This window comes from Lithobates pipiens, unplaced genomic scaffold (assembly GCF_037356315.1).
Source record: "Lithobates pipiens isolate NorthernLeopardFrog02 unplaced genomic scaffold, aLitPip1_a1.2 Scaffold_16, whole genome shotgun sequence".
Taxonomy (NCBI): domain Eukaryota; kingdom Metazoa; phylum Chordata; class Amphibia; order Anura; family Ranidae; genus Lithobates; species Lithobates pipiens.
Window position 1 is genome coordinate 399,233,327 of NW_027507748.1, and position 14,413 is coordinate 399,247,739.

The window sequence follows — 14,413 nt, forward strand, 5'->3', positions numbered from 1 at the left end:
TTAATCCATAGAAAAAAGTACCACAATATTGTGCAAAACAGCAATAAATAGTGCAAATAATTCATATATCACAATGATGTGCAAAACAGCAATAATAGTGCAAATATAATATATTATATTATATTATATTATATAATAGTGCAAATATAATATATTATATTATATTATATTATATAATAGTGCAAATATATATATTATATATATATATAATATAATACTTATGTCCAGTTCCACTTGGTCTAAGTTCCAGCAAGCTTGCCACCTTTTTTGCTTGCTGGAACTTAGACCAAGTGGAACTGAACTAAGTAGTGCGTTAAAAACCAGAGTTGGAAACAGGAGTCATCACACCTATCGATGGCTTATTTATACCTATGACAGACTGATGGGTTGGTGAGGAGTCAAGGAGAAATCTACAGTCATTACACATATAGTGACATACGGCCTGTAGTGGCCATTGCTTGAGGTGAGGGCAAACAAGGGGCGCACTCTGGAGCACATTTGAACACTACATTGGTGGACTGACACAGCTTAAAGTGAATTGCACTTATTTGCTGCATGTTCAATTTGAATTTGATTTTTTGGAAGATTATTCATCATTGTGGGACTTATTATTTAGTATATTTTCGATCACATAAATATATCATATCATCAGCGTAATATACGCATGCACAGATGCACTTTAAATATATTTGCACTATTATTGCTGTTTTGCACATCATTGTGATATATGAATTATTTGCACTATTTATTGCTGTTTTGCATAATAATGTGATATATGTGGCACTTTTTTCTATGGATTCATTTGAGCTAATTTTGCACATTTTCATGATATTAGGTTTGCACATTTATGATTGATTGCACGTTATTGATTTGAATTAATTTGTATATTTATTTTATATTGGATAGGAAGTGAGGTAGTGCCACATACTATTTATTATAAAATAGTGATATTACCCTCACATTTTTGGGAATTACATTTTGATTTCTGAGGTTGGTACACATATCAAATTTCTTGGGCTCAAATTATGATTATTTGTAAATAATAAAAAGAACAAAAAAAGTGACTCATTTTAAATTTGCATCACCAATGGTATTGTTTGTTATTTGTAAAGCAACCTGTGTGAGTTTGGGTAAAGATTGTTTTGAGATGGAGAGTAACAATTGAAAGTGACATCAAAACATTCCACATTCTAGCATTTTTAAAAACAAAATAGATTAAGTAGAAGCAACAATGTTGCAAAGGAAAAATTATTTATTTCAGAGAAAGATACTTTTCATCTCAACATGACCAGCGCACGCCGATGTACGTCGGCAGAATGGCACGGGCAGGCAAATGGGCGTACCTGTACGTCCCTTTAAATTTGCCAGCGCTCCCGCACTGGTCGGGACCCCCGTGAGTCCGGTCGCGGGACCCGCGGACTCGATCACCACGGGCATACCCGCGATCGTCTCACGGAGCGGCCGAATGAAGAAATGCCGTTGTAAACAGCATTTCTCCATTCTGCCTAGCAACTAGTGACGCTGATCTCTGCTCCATGTGATTGGAGCAGAGATCAGTGTTCACTAAATTAAAGCCCAACCCCCCCACAGTTAGTAACACACCCCTAGGAACACTTAACCCCTACACTGCCACCCACTGGTTAACCCTTTCACTGCCAGTGTCATTTACACAGGAATCACTGCATTTATATAGCAGTGATTACTGTATAAATGACAATGGTCCCAAAAATGTGTCAAAAATGTCCGATGTGTCTGCCACAATGTCGCAGTCACAATAAAAATCGCTGATCGTCGCCATTACTAGTAAAAAAAAAATAATAAAAAATGATTAATAAAAATGCCATAAAACTATCCCTATTTTGTAAACGCTATAACTTTTGCGCAAAGCAATCAATAATCGCTTATTGCGTTTTTTTTTTACCAAAAATATGTAGAAGAATACGTATAGGCCTAAACTGAGGGGAAAAAATGTTTTTTTATATATTTTTGGGGGATATTTATTATAACAAAAAGTAAAAAATAATGTGTTTTTTTCAAAATTGTCGCTCTATTTTTGTTTATAGCGCAAAAAATAAAAACCGCAGAGATGATCAAATACCACCAAAAGAAAGCTCTATTTGTGGGAAAAAAAGGACGTCAATTTTGTTTGGGAGCCACGTCGCCCGACCGCGCAATTGTCAGTTAAAGCGACACAGTGCCGAATAGCAAAAAGTGGTCTGGTCTTTGACCAGCAAAATGGTCCGGTCTGTAAGTGGTTAACACAGCTCTCATTTTGGTATTTACTATAGCGCCCTGTAAAAAAGACATTGAAGCTAAAGTGAGAGCTATTTGCAGGTCTGAGCATGCTCAGTTGTGTTGTCACCTAGTTGTACAGAGTCAGGGAATGTATTTCTTCTCAGACTTTTACAGATATTTCAGTGTAGAAATCACACAGTTTAAAAGCAGATTATATTTAAACAATATACAGTGTATTTCAGTACCATTTAGGCAATTATATCATGCTCTAAACCAGGGATATGCAATTAGCGGAGCTCCAGATGTTGCTAAACTACAAGTCCCATCATGCCTCTGCCTCTGGGTGTCATGCTTGTGGCTGTCAGGGTCTTTCTATTCCTCATGGGAGTTGTAGTTCTGCAACAGCTGGAGGTCCGCTAATTGCATATCCCTGCTCTAAAAATTGTTTCCATGTGCACTACTCCAGGTTTTAGCAGACTAAGGGTTTGGGCACTATTTGTTTTCAGGGAACTATAGTAAATTCGATTTTGGGAGTATTTTTTTTTACCAGTGCTAAAGTGAATACCGTTTTAGCACTAATTAGTGTGATTAGAGATAATTAGCGCTGTGGCGCTATAGTAAATGACCCCCCAAAAGTCCTACAGAGCAACGTGATCCAGGTCACACAAACTTATGCCACCTAAGAGCTCATGTTTGCATCAAAAAAAAGTGGAATGACTGATATTCTAGTTCATTATAAGAACAATGGTACTTATTAATGATACTTGCAATCTTATTGGACTGTGACTGTTACCTCTTAAGTTAAGTTCTCTTCTTTGTCATATACACTATGATGGTTTCTTTGTCTTATGGGTGTTTTTGTCTGTAGTTGCAAACTTTCCTACAATTCTTATTAAAAACGTATTGAAGAAAAAAATAATAATACATATACTGTATAAAAATAAGGTCTCGGAATGTAGAAAAAATATGAAATCCAAAAAATAATGTCTCAATATGTGTTACAAAGTATATGTTCCACAATGAGCTGTTCTTGCCAATACTCCATCACAAATTACATCTCCCTCTTGGGTTGCTGAATGTAAACAGACTGACCCGGGTGCTGGCTGGTATCAATGATCACATATGGTCATTAATATATTTGGTCAATTACATCACCTGGGATGCCCGCCAGTTGTTCGCAATCTGAAACAAGCTGGCAGGCAGAGGACTCATTGGTAGCTAGGATGCTGGTGGCTGCATATGTACCAGATTAAACATCAATGTGTAAAGAAACACATAGCAACAAAGCATAAATAATCTTTCATTGACTTGAATACTCTGAATTGAAGCTTCAATTTTTTTTTTTTATATATATACTATTGCACTTTAGACTGCCTTATTAAATAAGTCCTCAGAGGGCTGTAAATAAAAACACACGATTTTTCTTTGTCTGGGTTATCTCTGTTCAATATCTACAATAATCAAAATTTGGCCAAAATTAAACACAATTAGATCAGCTATGAAATAAATAGTTACTGGTAATGCAAGTTAATTTAATTGAAAATGAAAGCATTGCAATTTAAACAATGCAATGTAGTGGAAGAAACTAAAATACCCCTGTGAATTCAGTGACACAATGGATAGTATTGAATAATGCAATTCTATGTTTTTGCAGCTTGCAAGATACACAAAAGAAGGATATCTCCATCTTGGAACACTGGGGAGCACAATTCTCTTACCCGATACACGCTGTCTAGTAGATAATAAGAAAAGTAAATTCCCTCAGCTTATGGACTGCGATAAGGTGAAAAGTACACTCCACAAGCGCTGGAGTTTTATACAGGTAAATAATTCTTTTTTTTGTGGCCATCCAATGTTTGCTTTAAAAAATACTTGTATGTTGTGAATAATATAATAACATTCTTTATTTATAAGCTTTTTTGTAATCCATATAGTTCATTTAGATTCTATTTACAAATATACAGTTCCTATTCCAAGCACATCTTCTACACATACATTGTTTTTTTATCTCTTATGCCCCAGTACACACGGTCAAATTTTCTGACAGAAAATGTTCCATGGGAAACTTTTGTCAGAAATTTGTAGGCTCCATCCGACATTTTCCATCGGATCTGGATCAACAAAATCTGTTGTCGAAAATTCCGATCGTGTGTACACAATTTCGACGCACAAAGTTCTATGCATGCTCGGAATCAAGCAGAATAGCCACACTGGCTATTGAACTTCATTTTTCATGGCTCGTCGTATGTGTTGTACGTCACCGAATTCTTGACGTTCGCAATTTCCAACCAACTTTGTGTGACAGTGTGTATGCAAGACAAGTTTGAGCCAACATTCGTCAGAAAAAATCCATGGATTTTTTGTCGGATTGTCCGATCATGTGTACGGGACATTAGAGGTTCCAGTGGGGCATATTTACCACTGGAATACCAATTTTTCCTAACTGACTGAGTTGCCAACCTCACATTTATCTTTTTTTTACAACTTACCAAGAACTTATGAGCACAAAAACTACATTATCACAATGTCTTCATTTTTACAGTAATTTATTATGTATTATTATAATTTTACCACTTGAGCTCTGGAAGGTTTTACCCCCTTCATGACCAGCACTATGCTGCTTTAACTGGCAATTGCCCGTCATGCAATACTGTATGAAAATTACATTTTTTTCACACAAATACACATCGGTCACACGGGGGACGAATCACACTCCTAAACCTAATGTAGGCACATGATGTAGATGTACATGATTTTGCCTGCACTGGATTGAGAGTAAGTATAAGGGCTTAGGGAGGTATAAGGGGGGGCTGGGGGCAGGAAGGGGGAGCTGCACTCAGAGAATACATTAAGGTAAAAAAACCTTCAACCGTTAGAACCACTTTAACCCTAGGAGTCGAGTGATAAATGTGTGAAAAGAGTGAAGAAGAAAGGATAATAACCACTTTGCCACCACCAATTTTTAGCTGCAAACCTGTTTGTTAACAGTAATGTAATGCTTTATAATTTATTACAGAAATCATTTCATCTGTACCCAGGTGGGTTGGTAGTAGTCCAGGTCAGGTTTACTCAAGGTCAACGATTGAGAATTAGTGCTTAAATATGCAGACTATAAAGGAGTTGTAGCGTCTAAATTTCGTTTTCAGCATAGGATTAAAATATGTTACCTTTATTTTGGGTTACTCTTCTCTTTCAGAATGGAGCAATAATGAATAAAGGCACAGGACGTTGCCTAGAGGTTGAAAGCAGAGCTAATGGAGGCATTGACTTAATTCTTCGGAGCTGCACAGGACAAAGGTGGACAATTAAAAACTTCATTAAATAGAAACAATGTCCTAATGTTATTTGGAAACATTGGGTACACACTTCAGCTCTTTCTTTACTGGGTATTTCTATGGATTTAACCAGGAGCCAAAACCTGGGAGAAAAAAAAGTAATGTATTCTTCTACTTCGGAGCGGGTCAAAACTTCTTTCAAGATTTAAAGGAGCCACTGAAAATTAATTAAATGGGCCAGTACAAATCATCCATTCTGCATGTTCAGGGTTAGTTTTAAACAAAAGCTTGCCAAGCTTGATTTTATTAAATTCAACTGGAATAGCAGCACAAAGGTTGAACGTGGTTTACCCTTCATGTGGACATCCTGTTTGTCATAAATCATGACTTTGTATGTTAAAAATATAATACCATTTATGAGAGTCATAAGTCTTAACTAGAGATAGTGACACCAAAATAATTGTCACCAAAGTAATAAACAAGTAGTCTGTCCAGTCACAAGTGAAATACCTGCCTGCAGTTTGTTTTGTGGGAAATGGCCATTCACTACTAAAGGCACAATGCACAAAATATAACACTATAAATTCTATGTTTACAGATTTTATTTGCTATGTGTCAACAGACTACTGTTACTTATGAAATGAAACAGTAAGCAAGCTTGAGCTTTGTGTATTTTTGATAAAATGGTTTAATTTTGGAACCAGTGTGGCATTGCCACCTTCTTGGAAAGACCAAAATAGGACAAAACTCTGCCTGACTTAAACATGTAAAATGGCAAATGTTGTGCCATGGACAAAATGTGATTAGATAGCTATGGTGTTGTAAAGATAATTGTGTATAATATGGAAAAAAAAACATTTTACTTTTGTTCGCTTCAATCATTTTGTCTTTACCCAGGACTTTTTTTGTTGTAGTAAAGCTGTCTGGGTCACGATGTCTGTAAATTGTAGTTTAACTTCTCACTAATTTCTCTTGGTGGTTTCTGCCCCAAGTTATATCTCTGCACTTGTACTGAAAGCAATGTTTAATATCATGACTGTTGGCTGTTTACAACTCAGTTAAGACATAATCAGGCACATACAGTAGATGACTAGACTCCCTTTTTGACAGTGGCCTAGACATATACTACAAGGCAGGGGACTACAGTAGGACACAGCTTGGAAAGAGAGAGAAACATGGGGAAATAGTAAGAATGAAACCAACCCTTTCAGGACACACGCACCCAAATATCAACAGGAAAACTGAACAGATTAAAAAAAAAATCGTAACACGTATCGATCTACAATAATTACTTATTTCAATACATAACGTATTGATTATGTGTTAAAGTGTGCAACGTTTCAAAATCAATATATTAATAGATATACTTTAAAGCTGAACTCCAGGTTGCAAATTGAAAACAGCAATCAGTAGTATCCTATCTTAGTAGTAAACCTATAAACTTTTACCAAGTTAGATATAAACCTCACCATTTAGATGATAAATTGGAAGAAATATCTGTGATGTCATAGCTCCAATTCATAAAATAACAACTTCTGTCAGCTCCAGGAGGAGGAGTAAAGCAGGCATACACATCCCATCCTGTATTCTCACTGCACAGCCGTGAGTCTACAGTTCCCATGATGCCATGGTAATTGTAGTGAATGAACTTGATTGTGGGCAAATATATGAAAATATTACAGTGAATGAGCTTGTGTACTTTCCCACATCGTCCTCATGACACATCTACATTTTGATATTTCATGCCTACACCCGATGGTTAGCCACAGTTGAACTAGTAATAAACAATAATTTAATATACCATTAATACTATTAAATTACATTGTATTCAATTATATGACACCTATCTTTAACAATAGAACACAATAAAAGTTTTTTGTTTAGTTTTTTACTTCAAAAGGCACCTTACCTCTTCCTCACAGACCAATATCGTATTTGGCTGTGGGGAGAGGGGCTTAAACTGAGCCTAGTGCTATTTTACATAGCTCACCATTGATAAGCATGGAGAGCCAAGACAGACTAGGAGACTCCTGGCCTGTCAGTTACTGTGTGAGGTCATTAGAGGCAGGAAAGACCAGGAGTCTCCTGGCCTGTCAATCAAATACTACAATAGTGGGCAGCTCAGACCAGGAGCCTGAGATTTTCAGATCCACCCATTGCAGCAAGCATGGACATAATTATGGCATCGCTTGCTGCAAAGAACTACAGTGGGGTAGTGACAAGACCGGTGCCCAGAAGGACAGTGGGAATAGCAGTCATCAGTCTTATATTCTGGATATTAAGGGGCTGAGACCTGAAATTCATAAAATGCTAATGGATTTCTTGGTGACAGTAGCCTGGTAATGGAAAGAAGAACATATTTGATTAAGGTATGAAGGCAGCAACATTTAAATGTAATACATTTCTGCCCGGAGTTCAGATTTAAAGAGTTTTCCTGTAAAAGTGAAAAAGATGATGATTCTTACCCTTCCAAGTTGGAGCTCATCACTCACCATGTTTTAATTTTAAACAATTACCAGGAGTTGTAGTTCTTAAGCGTATTACCTCAGACACACTCCCTGACCTCTGGGGGGGAGGGGGGGATGTGGTAATTTTAGTTAAATGATCTGGACAGATTTCACTACGTTGAATAAGGTTTTCACTGTCAAATAAAAATGGTCTGCTTTTACTGCATGGCTCAAAAGAAAATGAACCAAATACAGATTAGAGGGCACAGCCTAAATAACACAATCTAATGAAGAACTCCATTAACATAATCAAGGTCATGCCAGCAGTGAAAGGATTGCTCCCTACCAGGGTCCTGGATAGTAGTGAAGACCTGGTAGGAAATTAACCATGCTCCACTAAAAGATGGTGAAAATGCCTGCTTGCACTATAGTTACCAGGTACATTACACTGGATGGATGCAGCCTAAAATATCATCAAAGTAAGGGTTTTAATGTTTTTTTAAAGATTCCAGCCCATAACAATAAGTAAACATTTGCTAAAACCAGAACATGAAGCTGACCATTGTTGAAACCTGCATGCACTCTTAAGTGTATATTAAATGATCTAGAAACATGCTGGGAACTTCAGGGAGGAGTATCATTGCTTATCTTTGATGAAAACAGGGGAAGTGATTAGGATTGCCACCTCATCCCTTTAAACCCGAACACATATGAATTACACAGGTTCTGAGGCTAATTAAATTAAGATAAAGTGAGTTTAATTACCACCTTAAGCCACAGAACAGTGTAATTAATATGTGTTTGGATTTAAAGTGATCAGATGGCAACTCTAGAAGTGATCCAAAAATCCTACCCAGCCAAACAGATCCAATCTACTTTGGTCTTCCAAGATTATTTGTTAATAAATTATTTTTAGCCCATACAATGTCCATTTATCTTATATTATGTCACAATCTCTGTTATCAGATGGATGCTCATCTGATGTCTGTGGGTAGCTTTGCTTTTGGTTAATTGACTGCCCGCTTAGAAGGTGCGTGGTGTTAAGCATGTTTTTACATTTTTTAATGAACATATCATGCATAAATGTAATAAATTCAGTGGAACTGGAACACAATAAACACGGCTCATAAAATAAACAAGCTAAATGTGCAAAAGATGTCTGATGTTTTTCAATTTAAAGCATGGTAAAAATATAGGGCTGGACAAATACAGTTTCCTGGCCCAGTTATGTGGGGTCAGTTTTGTATATTTTCTATATACTTAAAGTGTTTTAACCTTTTGCAGACAAATTTGAGAACCCCCACTACATGTTGTTACCGTATGTGTATCCATCACACAGCATGCCTGGAAAATGATAAAATATATTTCTTACATTCTTAAATTTCTAGTAGTTTTGATGAAAAAGGTTCATACATAAGCCTCGTCTATGTTTTAATACCTTGCAATGTGCAATTATGGGACAGAGGGAAGGACAGTTTTTTAATGCAATACTATAAAATGTACCACCCAAGCCCTAAACCTTTTGTTAGGACAGACAGTGTGTGCATCTAGTTTACAACTGATAATTAAGATCTGATAGCACAGTACAGACAGGATAACTTTAAATAGAAGGGAAAAGCCTAGGATTTTTCAGCAAGTAAAGGGCAAGTTAAGTAGCAATTTTCATGCTATGTAAATGAGGACACATAACAATAAGGTAGGTGTTATTCCACATTGGCTACAGAAGTGGAAACACTTAAACCAGGTAAAGAACTGCTTGATATTATTGATGTAGTTGCATAATAGTGAAACTTGTTACTTCTTCAGCAGCATGTAGTGTTTGGCTAAATGGTAGGTGTAGCATCAGGAGACTCAACATTGCAGAAAAAATGAACCACAGAGCCTGTTTTTTTCTAAGTGTGATATTTTAGGGGTTACAGAAAATGTTATAATTTAAATAAAATGTAAGGCCGAGGCTAGGGTTTGAAGTAAGTTTCTAGTGCTAAGGGTTTGGATTGAAGCATAACTAAAGACATTTCTTCTCTTTTAGTTTTGGATACAGTAGAGATAGATTAGAACACCTGTCAGTTTTTATTGCTGTCTGTGCCCCCCGTTAAGGAAATTCACCCTCTCTATTTGTCCTGTTTACTATTATTATTGAAAGTGAAAATAAAGAAAATACCAAATTTTGGGTTGTCCTCAGAAAACTAATAGAGGGGAAATGTTTCAATGGGGACACTGTTTCTGGAGACCTGGGGGTTCCTAAGGAATTCCCTTTATTTGCAGGGATTTCATCTCATTTCCTGTTGGCTATGGGATAGGAAGTGAAGAGAAATCTCAGCAACGGGACACAGATGACAAAAAAAAAATCTGACAGAGGTTATAACTGTTTTAAAGTGCAGAGAGATAGTGATAGGTACATATGTCCAGATTTGTTTCCCCAAAAGTTTGTAGTTTTTGCAGCGTAAAGTTGACCAGTAGCAAGACAATTTTAAACACAAAGATTAGGCCCACGTTTAGTGGAGACAAAAAGTACAGGCGGGGGTTTTACTTAAAAACTTAAAATACTGCACAGTATACAGCAGTGTAAAATTGGCAAGTAGCAGGGAAGCTTTAATCAGGGATAATAAATGAATGAGAATTTCCCTTCCACACTACAAAATAGTAAGGTAAGAGAACACTATAGACTGTGTGCTAAATCTCCCTATAAAAAGGCTCAATCTCATAGCCCCAACTGAGAGCATACAACAGAAAATAGGCAGGACCAGAATACCATAAATTGAATGTATATTTAATGTAAATTAATTTAATGTGTAAATATTTAATGTAACTATCTCTATAAATAAAATAAAAGTTAGGCATATGCCAGTTATGCCCTGTACACACGGTCGGACTTTCCAACGGAAAATGTGCGACTGTGTTGTCGGAAATTCCAAGCGTGTGTGGGCTCCATCTGACTTTTTCTGTCGGAATTTCTGACACACAAAGTTTGAGATCTGGATCTAAAATTTTCTGACAACAAAATCTGATCATTTAAATTCCAATCGTGTGTATACAATTCCGACGCACAAAGTGCTACGCATGCTCAGAATAAATTACGAGACGAAAGCTATTGGCTATTGGCCTCTTTATAGTCCTTTCGTACGTGGTTTACATCATCTCGTTCTGAACGATCGGATTTCCCAACAACTTTGTGCGACCGTGTGTATGCAAGACAAGTTTGGGCCAAAATTAGTCAGCAAAAATCCAACGGATTTTGTCGTCGGAATGTCCGACCGTGTGTACAGGGCATTAGGCTTATTATCCATGTACAACAGTGAACAGACTGGTCTAACACACCATATAGTTCATGCACATTTAATATACATAGCAGTCAAAACAAATATATATTATAAATAGCATACCTCCTAATATTTGACAAGAATCACTAAGCACATATAGTGACACATATTTAGAGGAGCAGCATGACTGGTGTATGTGTAACATTTATTCTATCTATGAGAAGGAGGTGAATGATATAAAGTGAGGTGGTTTGCATTTGTACTGTGAACAATAGGTAGTTGAAAGAATGTATGGTCAGTAACTAATGGATGAGCACTAAGCCCTTAAGGGTCCTTTCACAGTTCTTTCAGTTATGATCCGCCCCGTGGATATCCGTTTGCTCAGCGGGGATCACTCCGCCGATCCCCGCTGAGCAGGGAGATAACAGGTCCGTCTCTGCATACTGCGCAGGGACGGCCCTGTCACAGCGCCGCTCTCCCCTATGGGAGATCGGATGACGACGGACCGCAGTGCCCGTCGTCACCCGATCCGATCCGCAGACGGATGGAAAAATTGCTTTTTCCTCCGTTACACTTTTTCGGATCGGAGCGGGTCGGATGTCAGCGGACATGTCACCACTGACATCCGACGCTCCATAGAGCTCTATGGAGCACCCGTTCAGGTCCGCCTGAAAAACTGACAGGCGCGCCTGAACGGGACGTCAGTGTGAAAGGGGCCTTAAGCACTCCAAAAAATTAAAATAAAAAAATAAAAATACATTAGTAAAAACTTAACAACATAAAATGAAAAAACACACAAAATTATAAAAGAAATCGCAAAATACCAATATTTAAGATGTTATGTATCCAAAAAAGGTAAACCTAAAATAAAGGCCCTATGAACATAAAATAATAACCAATAAACTCCAAATAAGTTAAAACTCCATATACTAACCCTTGAAACAAAAGCCCATTTTTAAAATGAAAGCCTTGAAGCAAAAAAAAAAAACATGCTATGAACAAGGGCGAGTTCAGAGGGTGGTGATGAATGGGGAGTACTCTGAATGCTCAGAGGTGGGTAGTGGGGTCCCCCAGGGTTCTGTGCTGGGAACAATCCTATTTAATTCATTCATAAATGACCTGGAGGATGGGGTAAACAGTTCAATCTCTGTATTTGCGGACGATACTAAGCTAAGCAGGGCAAAAACTTCTCTGCAGGAAGTGAAAACCTTGCAAAAATATCTGAACAAATGAATGGGATGGGCAACTACATGAGGTTTAATGTAAAAAAAATGTAAATTATGAATTTGAGTGGCAAAAATATGAATGAAATCTCTACACTGGGGGAGAATCTTTGGGGGAATCTAGGATGCAAAAGGACCTGGGGTCCTAGTAGATGATAGCAGTAGCTTGGCATTGCATGCCATTGCTCAGCCTAACAAAGCAAACAGAATATTGGCATGCATTAAAAAAGTGGATCAACTCCAGAGATAAAACAATAATTCTCCTGCTCTACAAGACTCTGGTCCGGCTACACCTAGAGTACGCTGTCCAGTTCTGGGCACCGGTGCTCAGGAAGGATGTACTGGAAATGGAGCGAGTACAAAGAAGGGCAACTAATTTACTAAAGGGTCTGGAGGATATTAGTTATGAGGAAAGGTTGCCAGCGCTGAACTTATTCTCTCTGGAGAAGAGACACTTGAGAGGGGATATGATTTCAATTTATAAATGCTGTACTGGTAACCCCACAATAGGGATACAACTTTTTTGTGGAAGGGAGTTTAACAAGACACATGGCCACTCATTAAAATTAGAATAAAAGAGGATTAACCTTAAACTACATAGAGGGTCTATACTGTAAGAGCGGCAAAGGATGTGGAATTCCCCTCCACAGGAGGTGATCTCAGCGGGGAACATCGATAGTTTCAAGAAACTATTAGATAAGCACCTAAACGACCGCAACATACAGGGATATACAATGTAATACTGACATATAATAACACACATAGGTTGGACTTGATGGACTCTTGATGAAAGCTCACAATAATAAGAACAAAAAGTAGCAAAGATAAATTCCCAAAGAGCTAGCAATCAGAATTAAAGTACAATTGCCTAACTGATCCTAATCTCTCTATGCAGGGGTGGCACAGTAGTGTAGTGGTCAGCACTCTCACCTAGCAGTAAAAAGGGTCGCTGGTTTGAATCCCAACCACAACACTACCTGCCTGGAGTTTGCATGTTCTCCCTGTGCCTGCATGGGTTTCCTCCGGGTACTCCAGTTTCCTCCCACACTCCAAAGACATGCGGGTAGGTTAATTGGCTTCTGTCCCAAATTGGCCCTAGTATATAAATGGGGCCCTTGGATTGTGGGCTTCTTGAGGGTAGGGACTGATGTGAGTATGCAATGTATAGGGACAATTGTAGACACTCACTCAGGTTGAACTGGTGTCTTTATTCAACCTTACTAACTATGTCAGCTTTCCTTATACTGTACTTTCCCTACAAAAGCTTCCAATTAATTGATGCTATCTGTGCCTCCCCTTTCAAAGTGAGGGGGCTAGCTTGTCCAAAACCTCCCTTATTGGCTCTTCTAAGTCTGATGGCTATTTTTCAAAGCCATGCAGGGCATTATGGTTTTTAAACAATCTCTCCCAAACAAATATGCACAAAAATTAGCTGGAATTGAACCTGCAGATTGACCTCAAATTGAACCCGAAAAATTCACCTTGAACCCATGATAGTGGCAAATATAAAACTCCATCTTTACTCTCTGCTCAGATCTAAGCTCTTTTGGGTTTATACTATCCACATTTCCTGCTGCTATTCCTCCTAACTACTATCTTGCTGGCACCTGGGGGAAAAATGTAAAGAAACTCAAGTTTGTTTACATACCTATGTTGCTGAAGCCATAATAATGATGGTGGCAGTGAAATGGTCAAAGGTTGGTTGTTAGGGGAAAGATAAATGTTAAGGGTCTATTTTAGGGCATAGCTTAGTTTTAAGCTTGGGTTAAGGGAGATTTAAGTGTTAGGTTCTGTGGTTGCATTAAAGTTTGGAGTTCGGGTAACATTTAATTTAACGTTGTCTTAAAGCGGAACTACAAACCAAAAACACTGTTTAACCGCTTGAGGACCAGCCGCCACAGTTGTGCGGCTGTCCTGGGCAAATTGCTATCATTGTACTTCAGCCACTTTAAGAGCTCTAGGGGCCATGCACC

At 37.8% G+C, this 14,413-nt stretch overlaps 1 protein-coding gene across 1 annotated transcript in view; it reads left to right on the plus strand.

Annotated features, from left to right (window-relative positions):
- GALNT17 (polypeptide N-acetylgalactosaminyltransferase 17) overlaps positions 1–9,111 on the plus strand; it is a 636,606-nt gene extending 627,495 nt beyond the window's left edge. Inside the window, exons 10-11 of the mRNA XM_077482320.1 lie at positions 3,890–4,057; positions 5,432–9,111. Coding sequence (XP_077338446.1) covers positions 3,890–4,057; positions 5,432–5,560 — 297 coding nt within the window. The 3' untranslated portion in view covers positions 5,561–9,111. The remainder of the gene's footprint in view (positions 1–3,889; positions 4,058–5,431) is intronic.
- Positions 9,112–14,413: the final 5,302 nt, after the last annotated feature.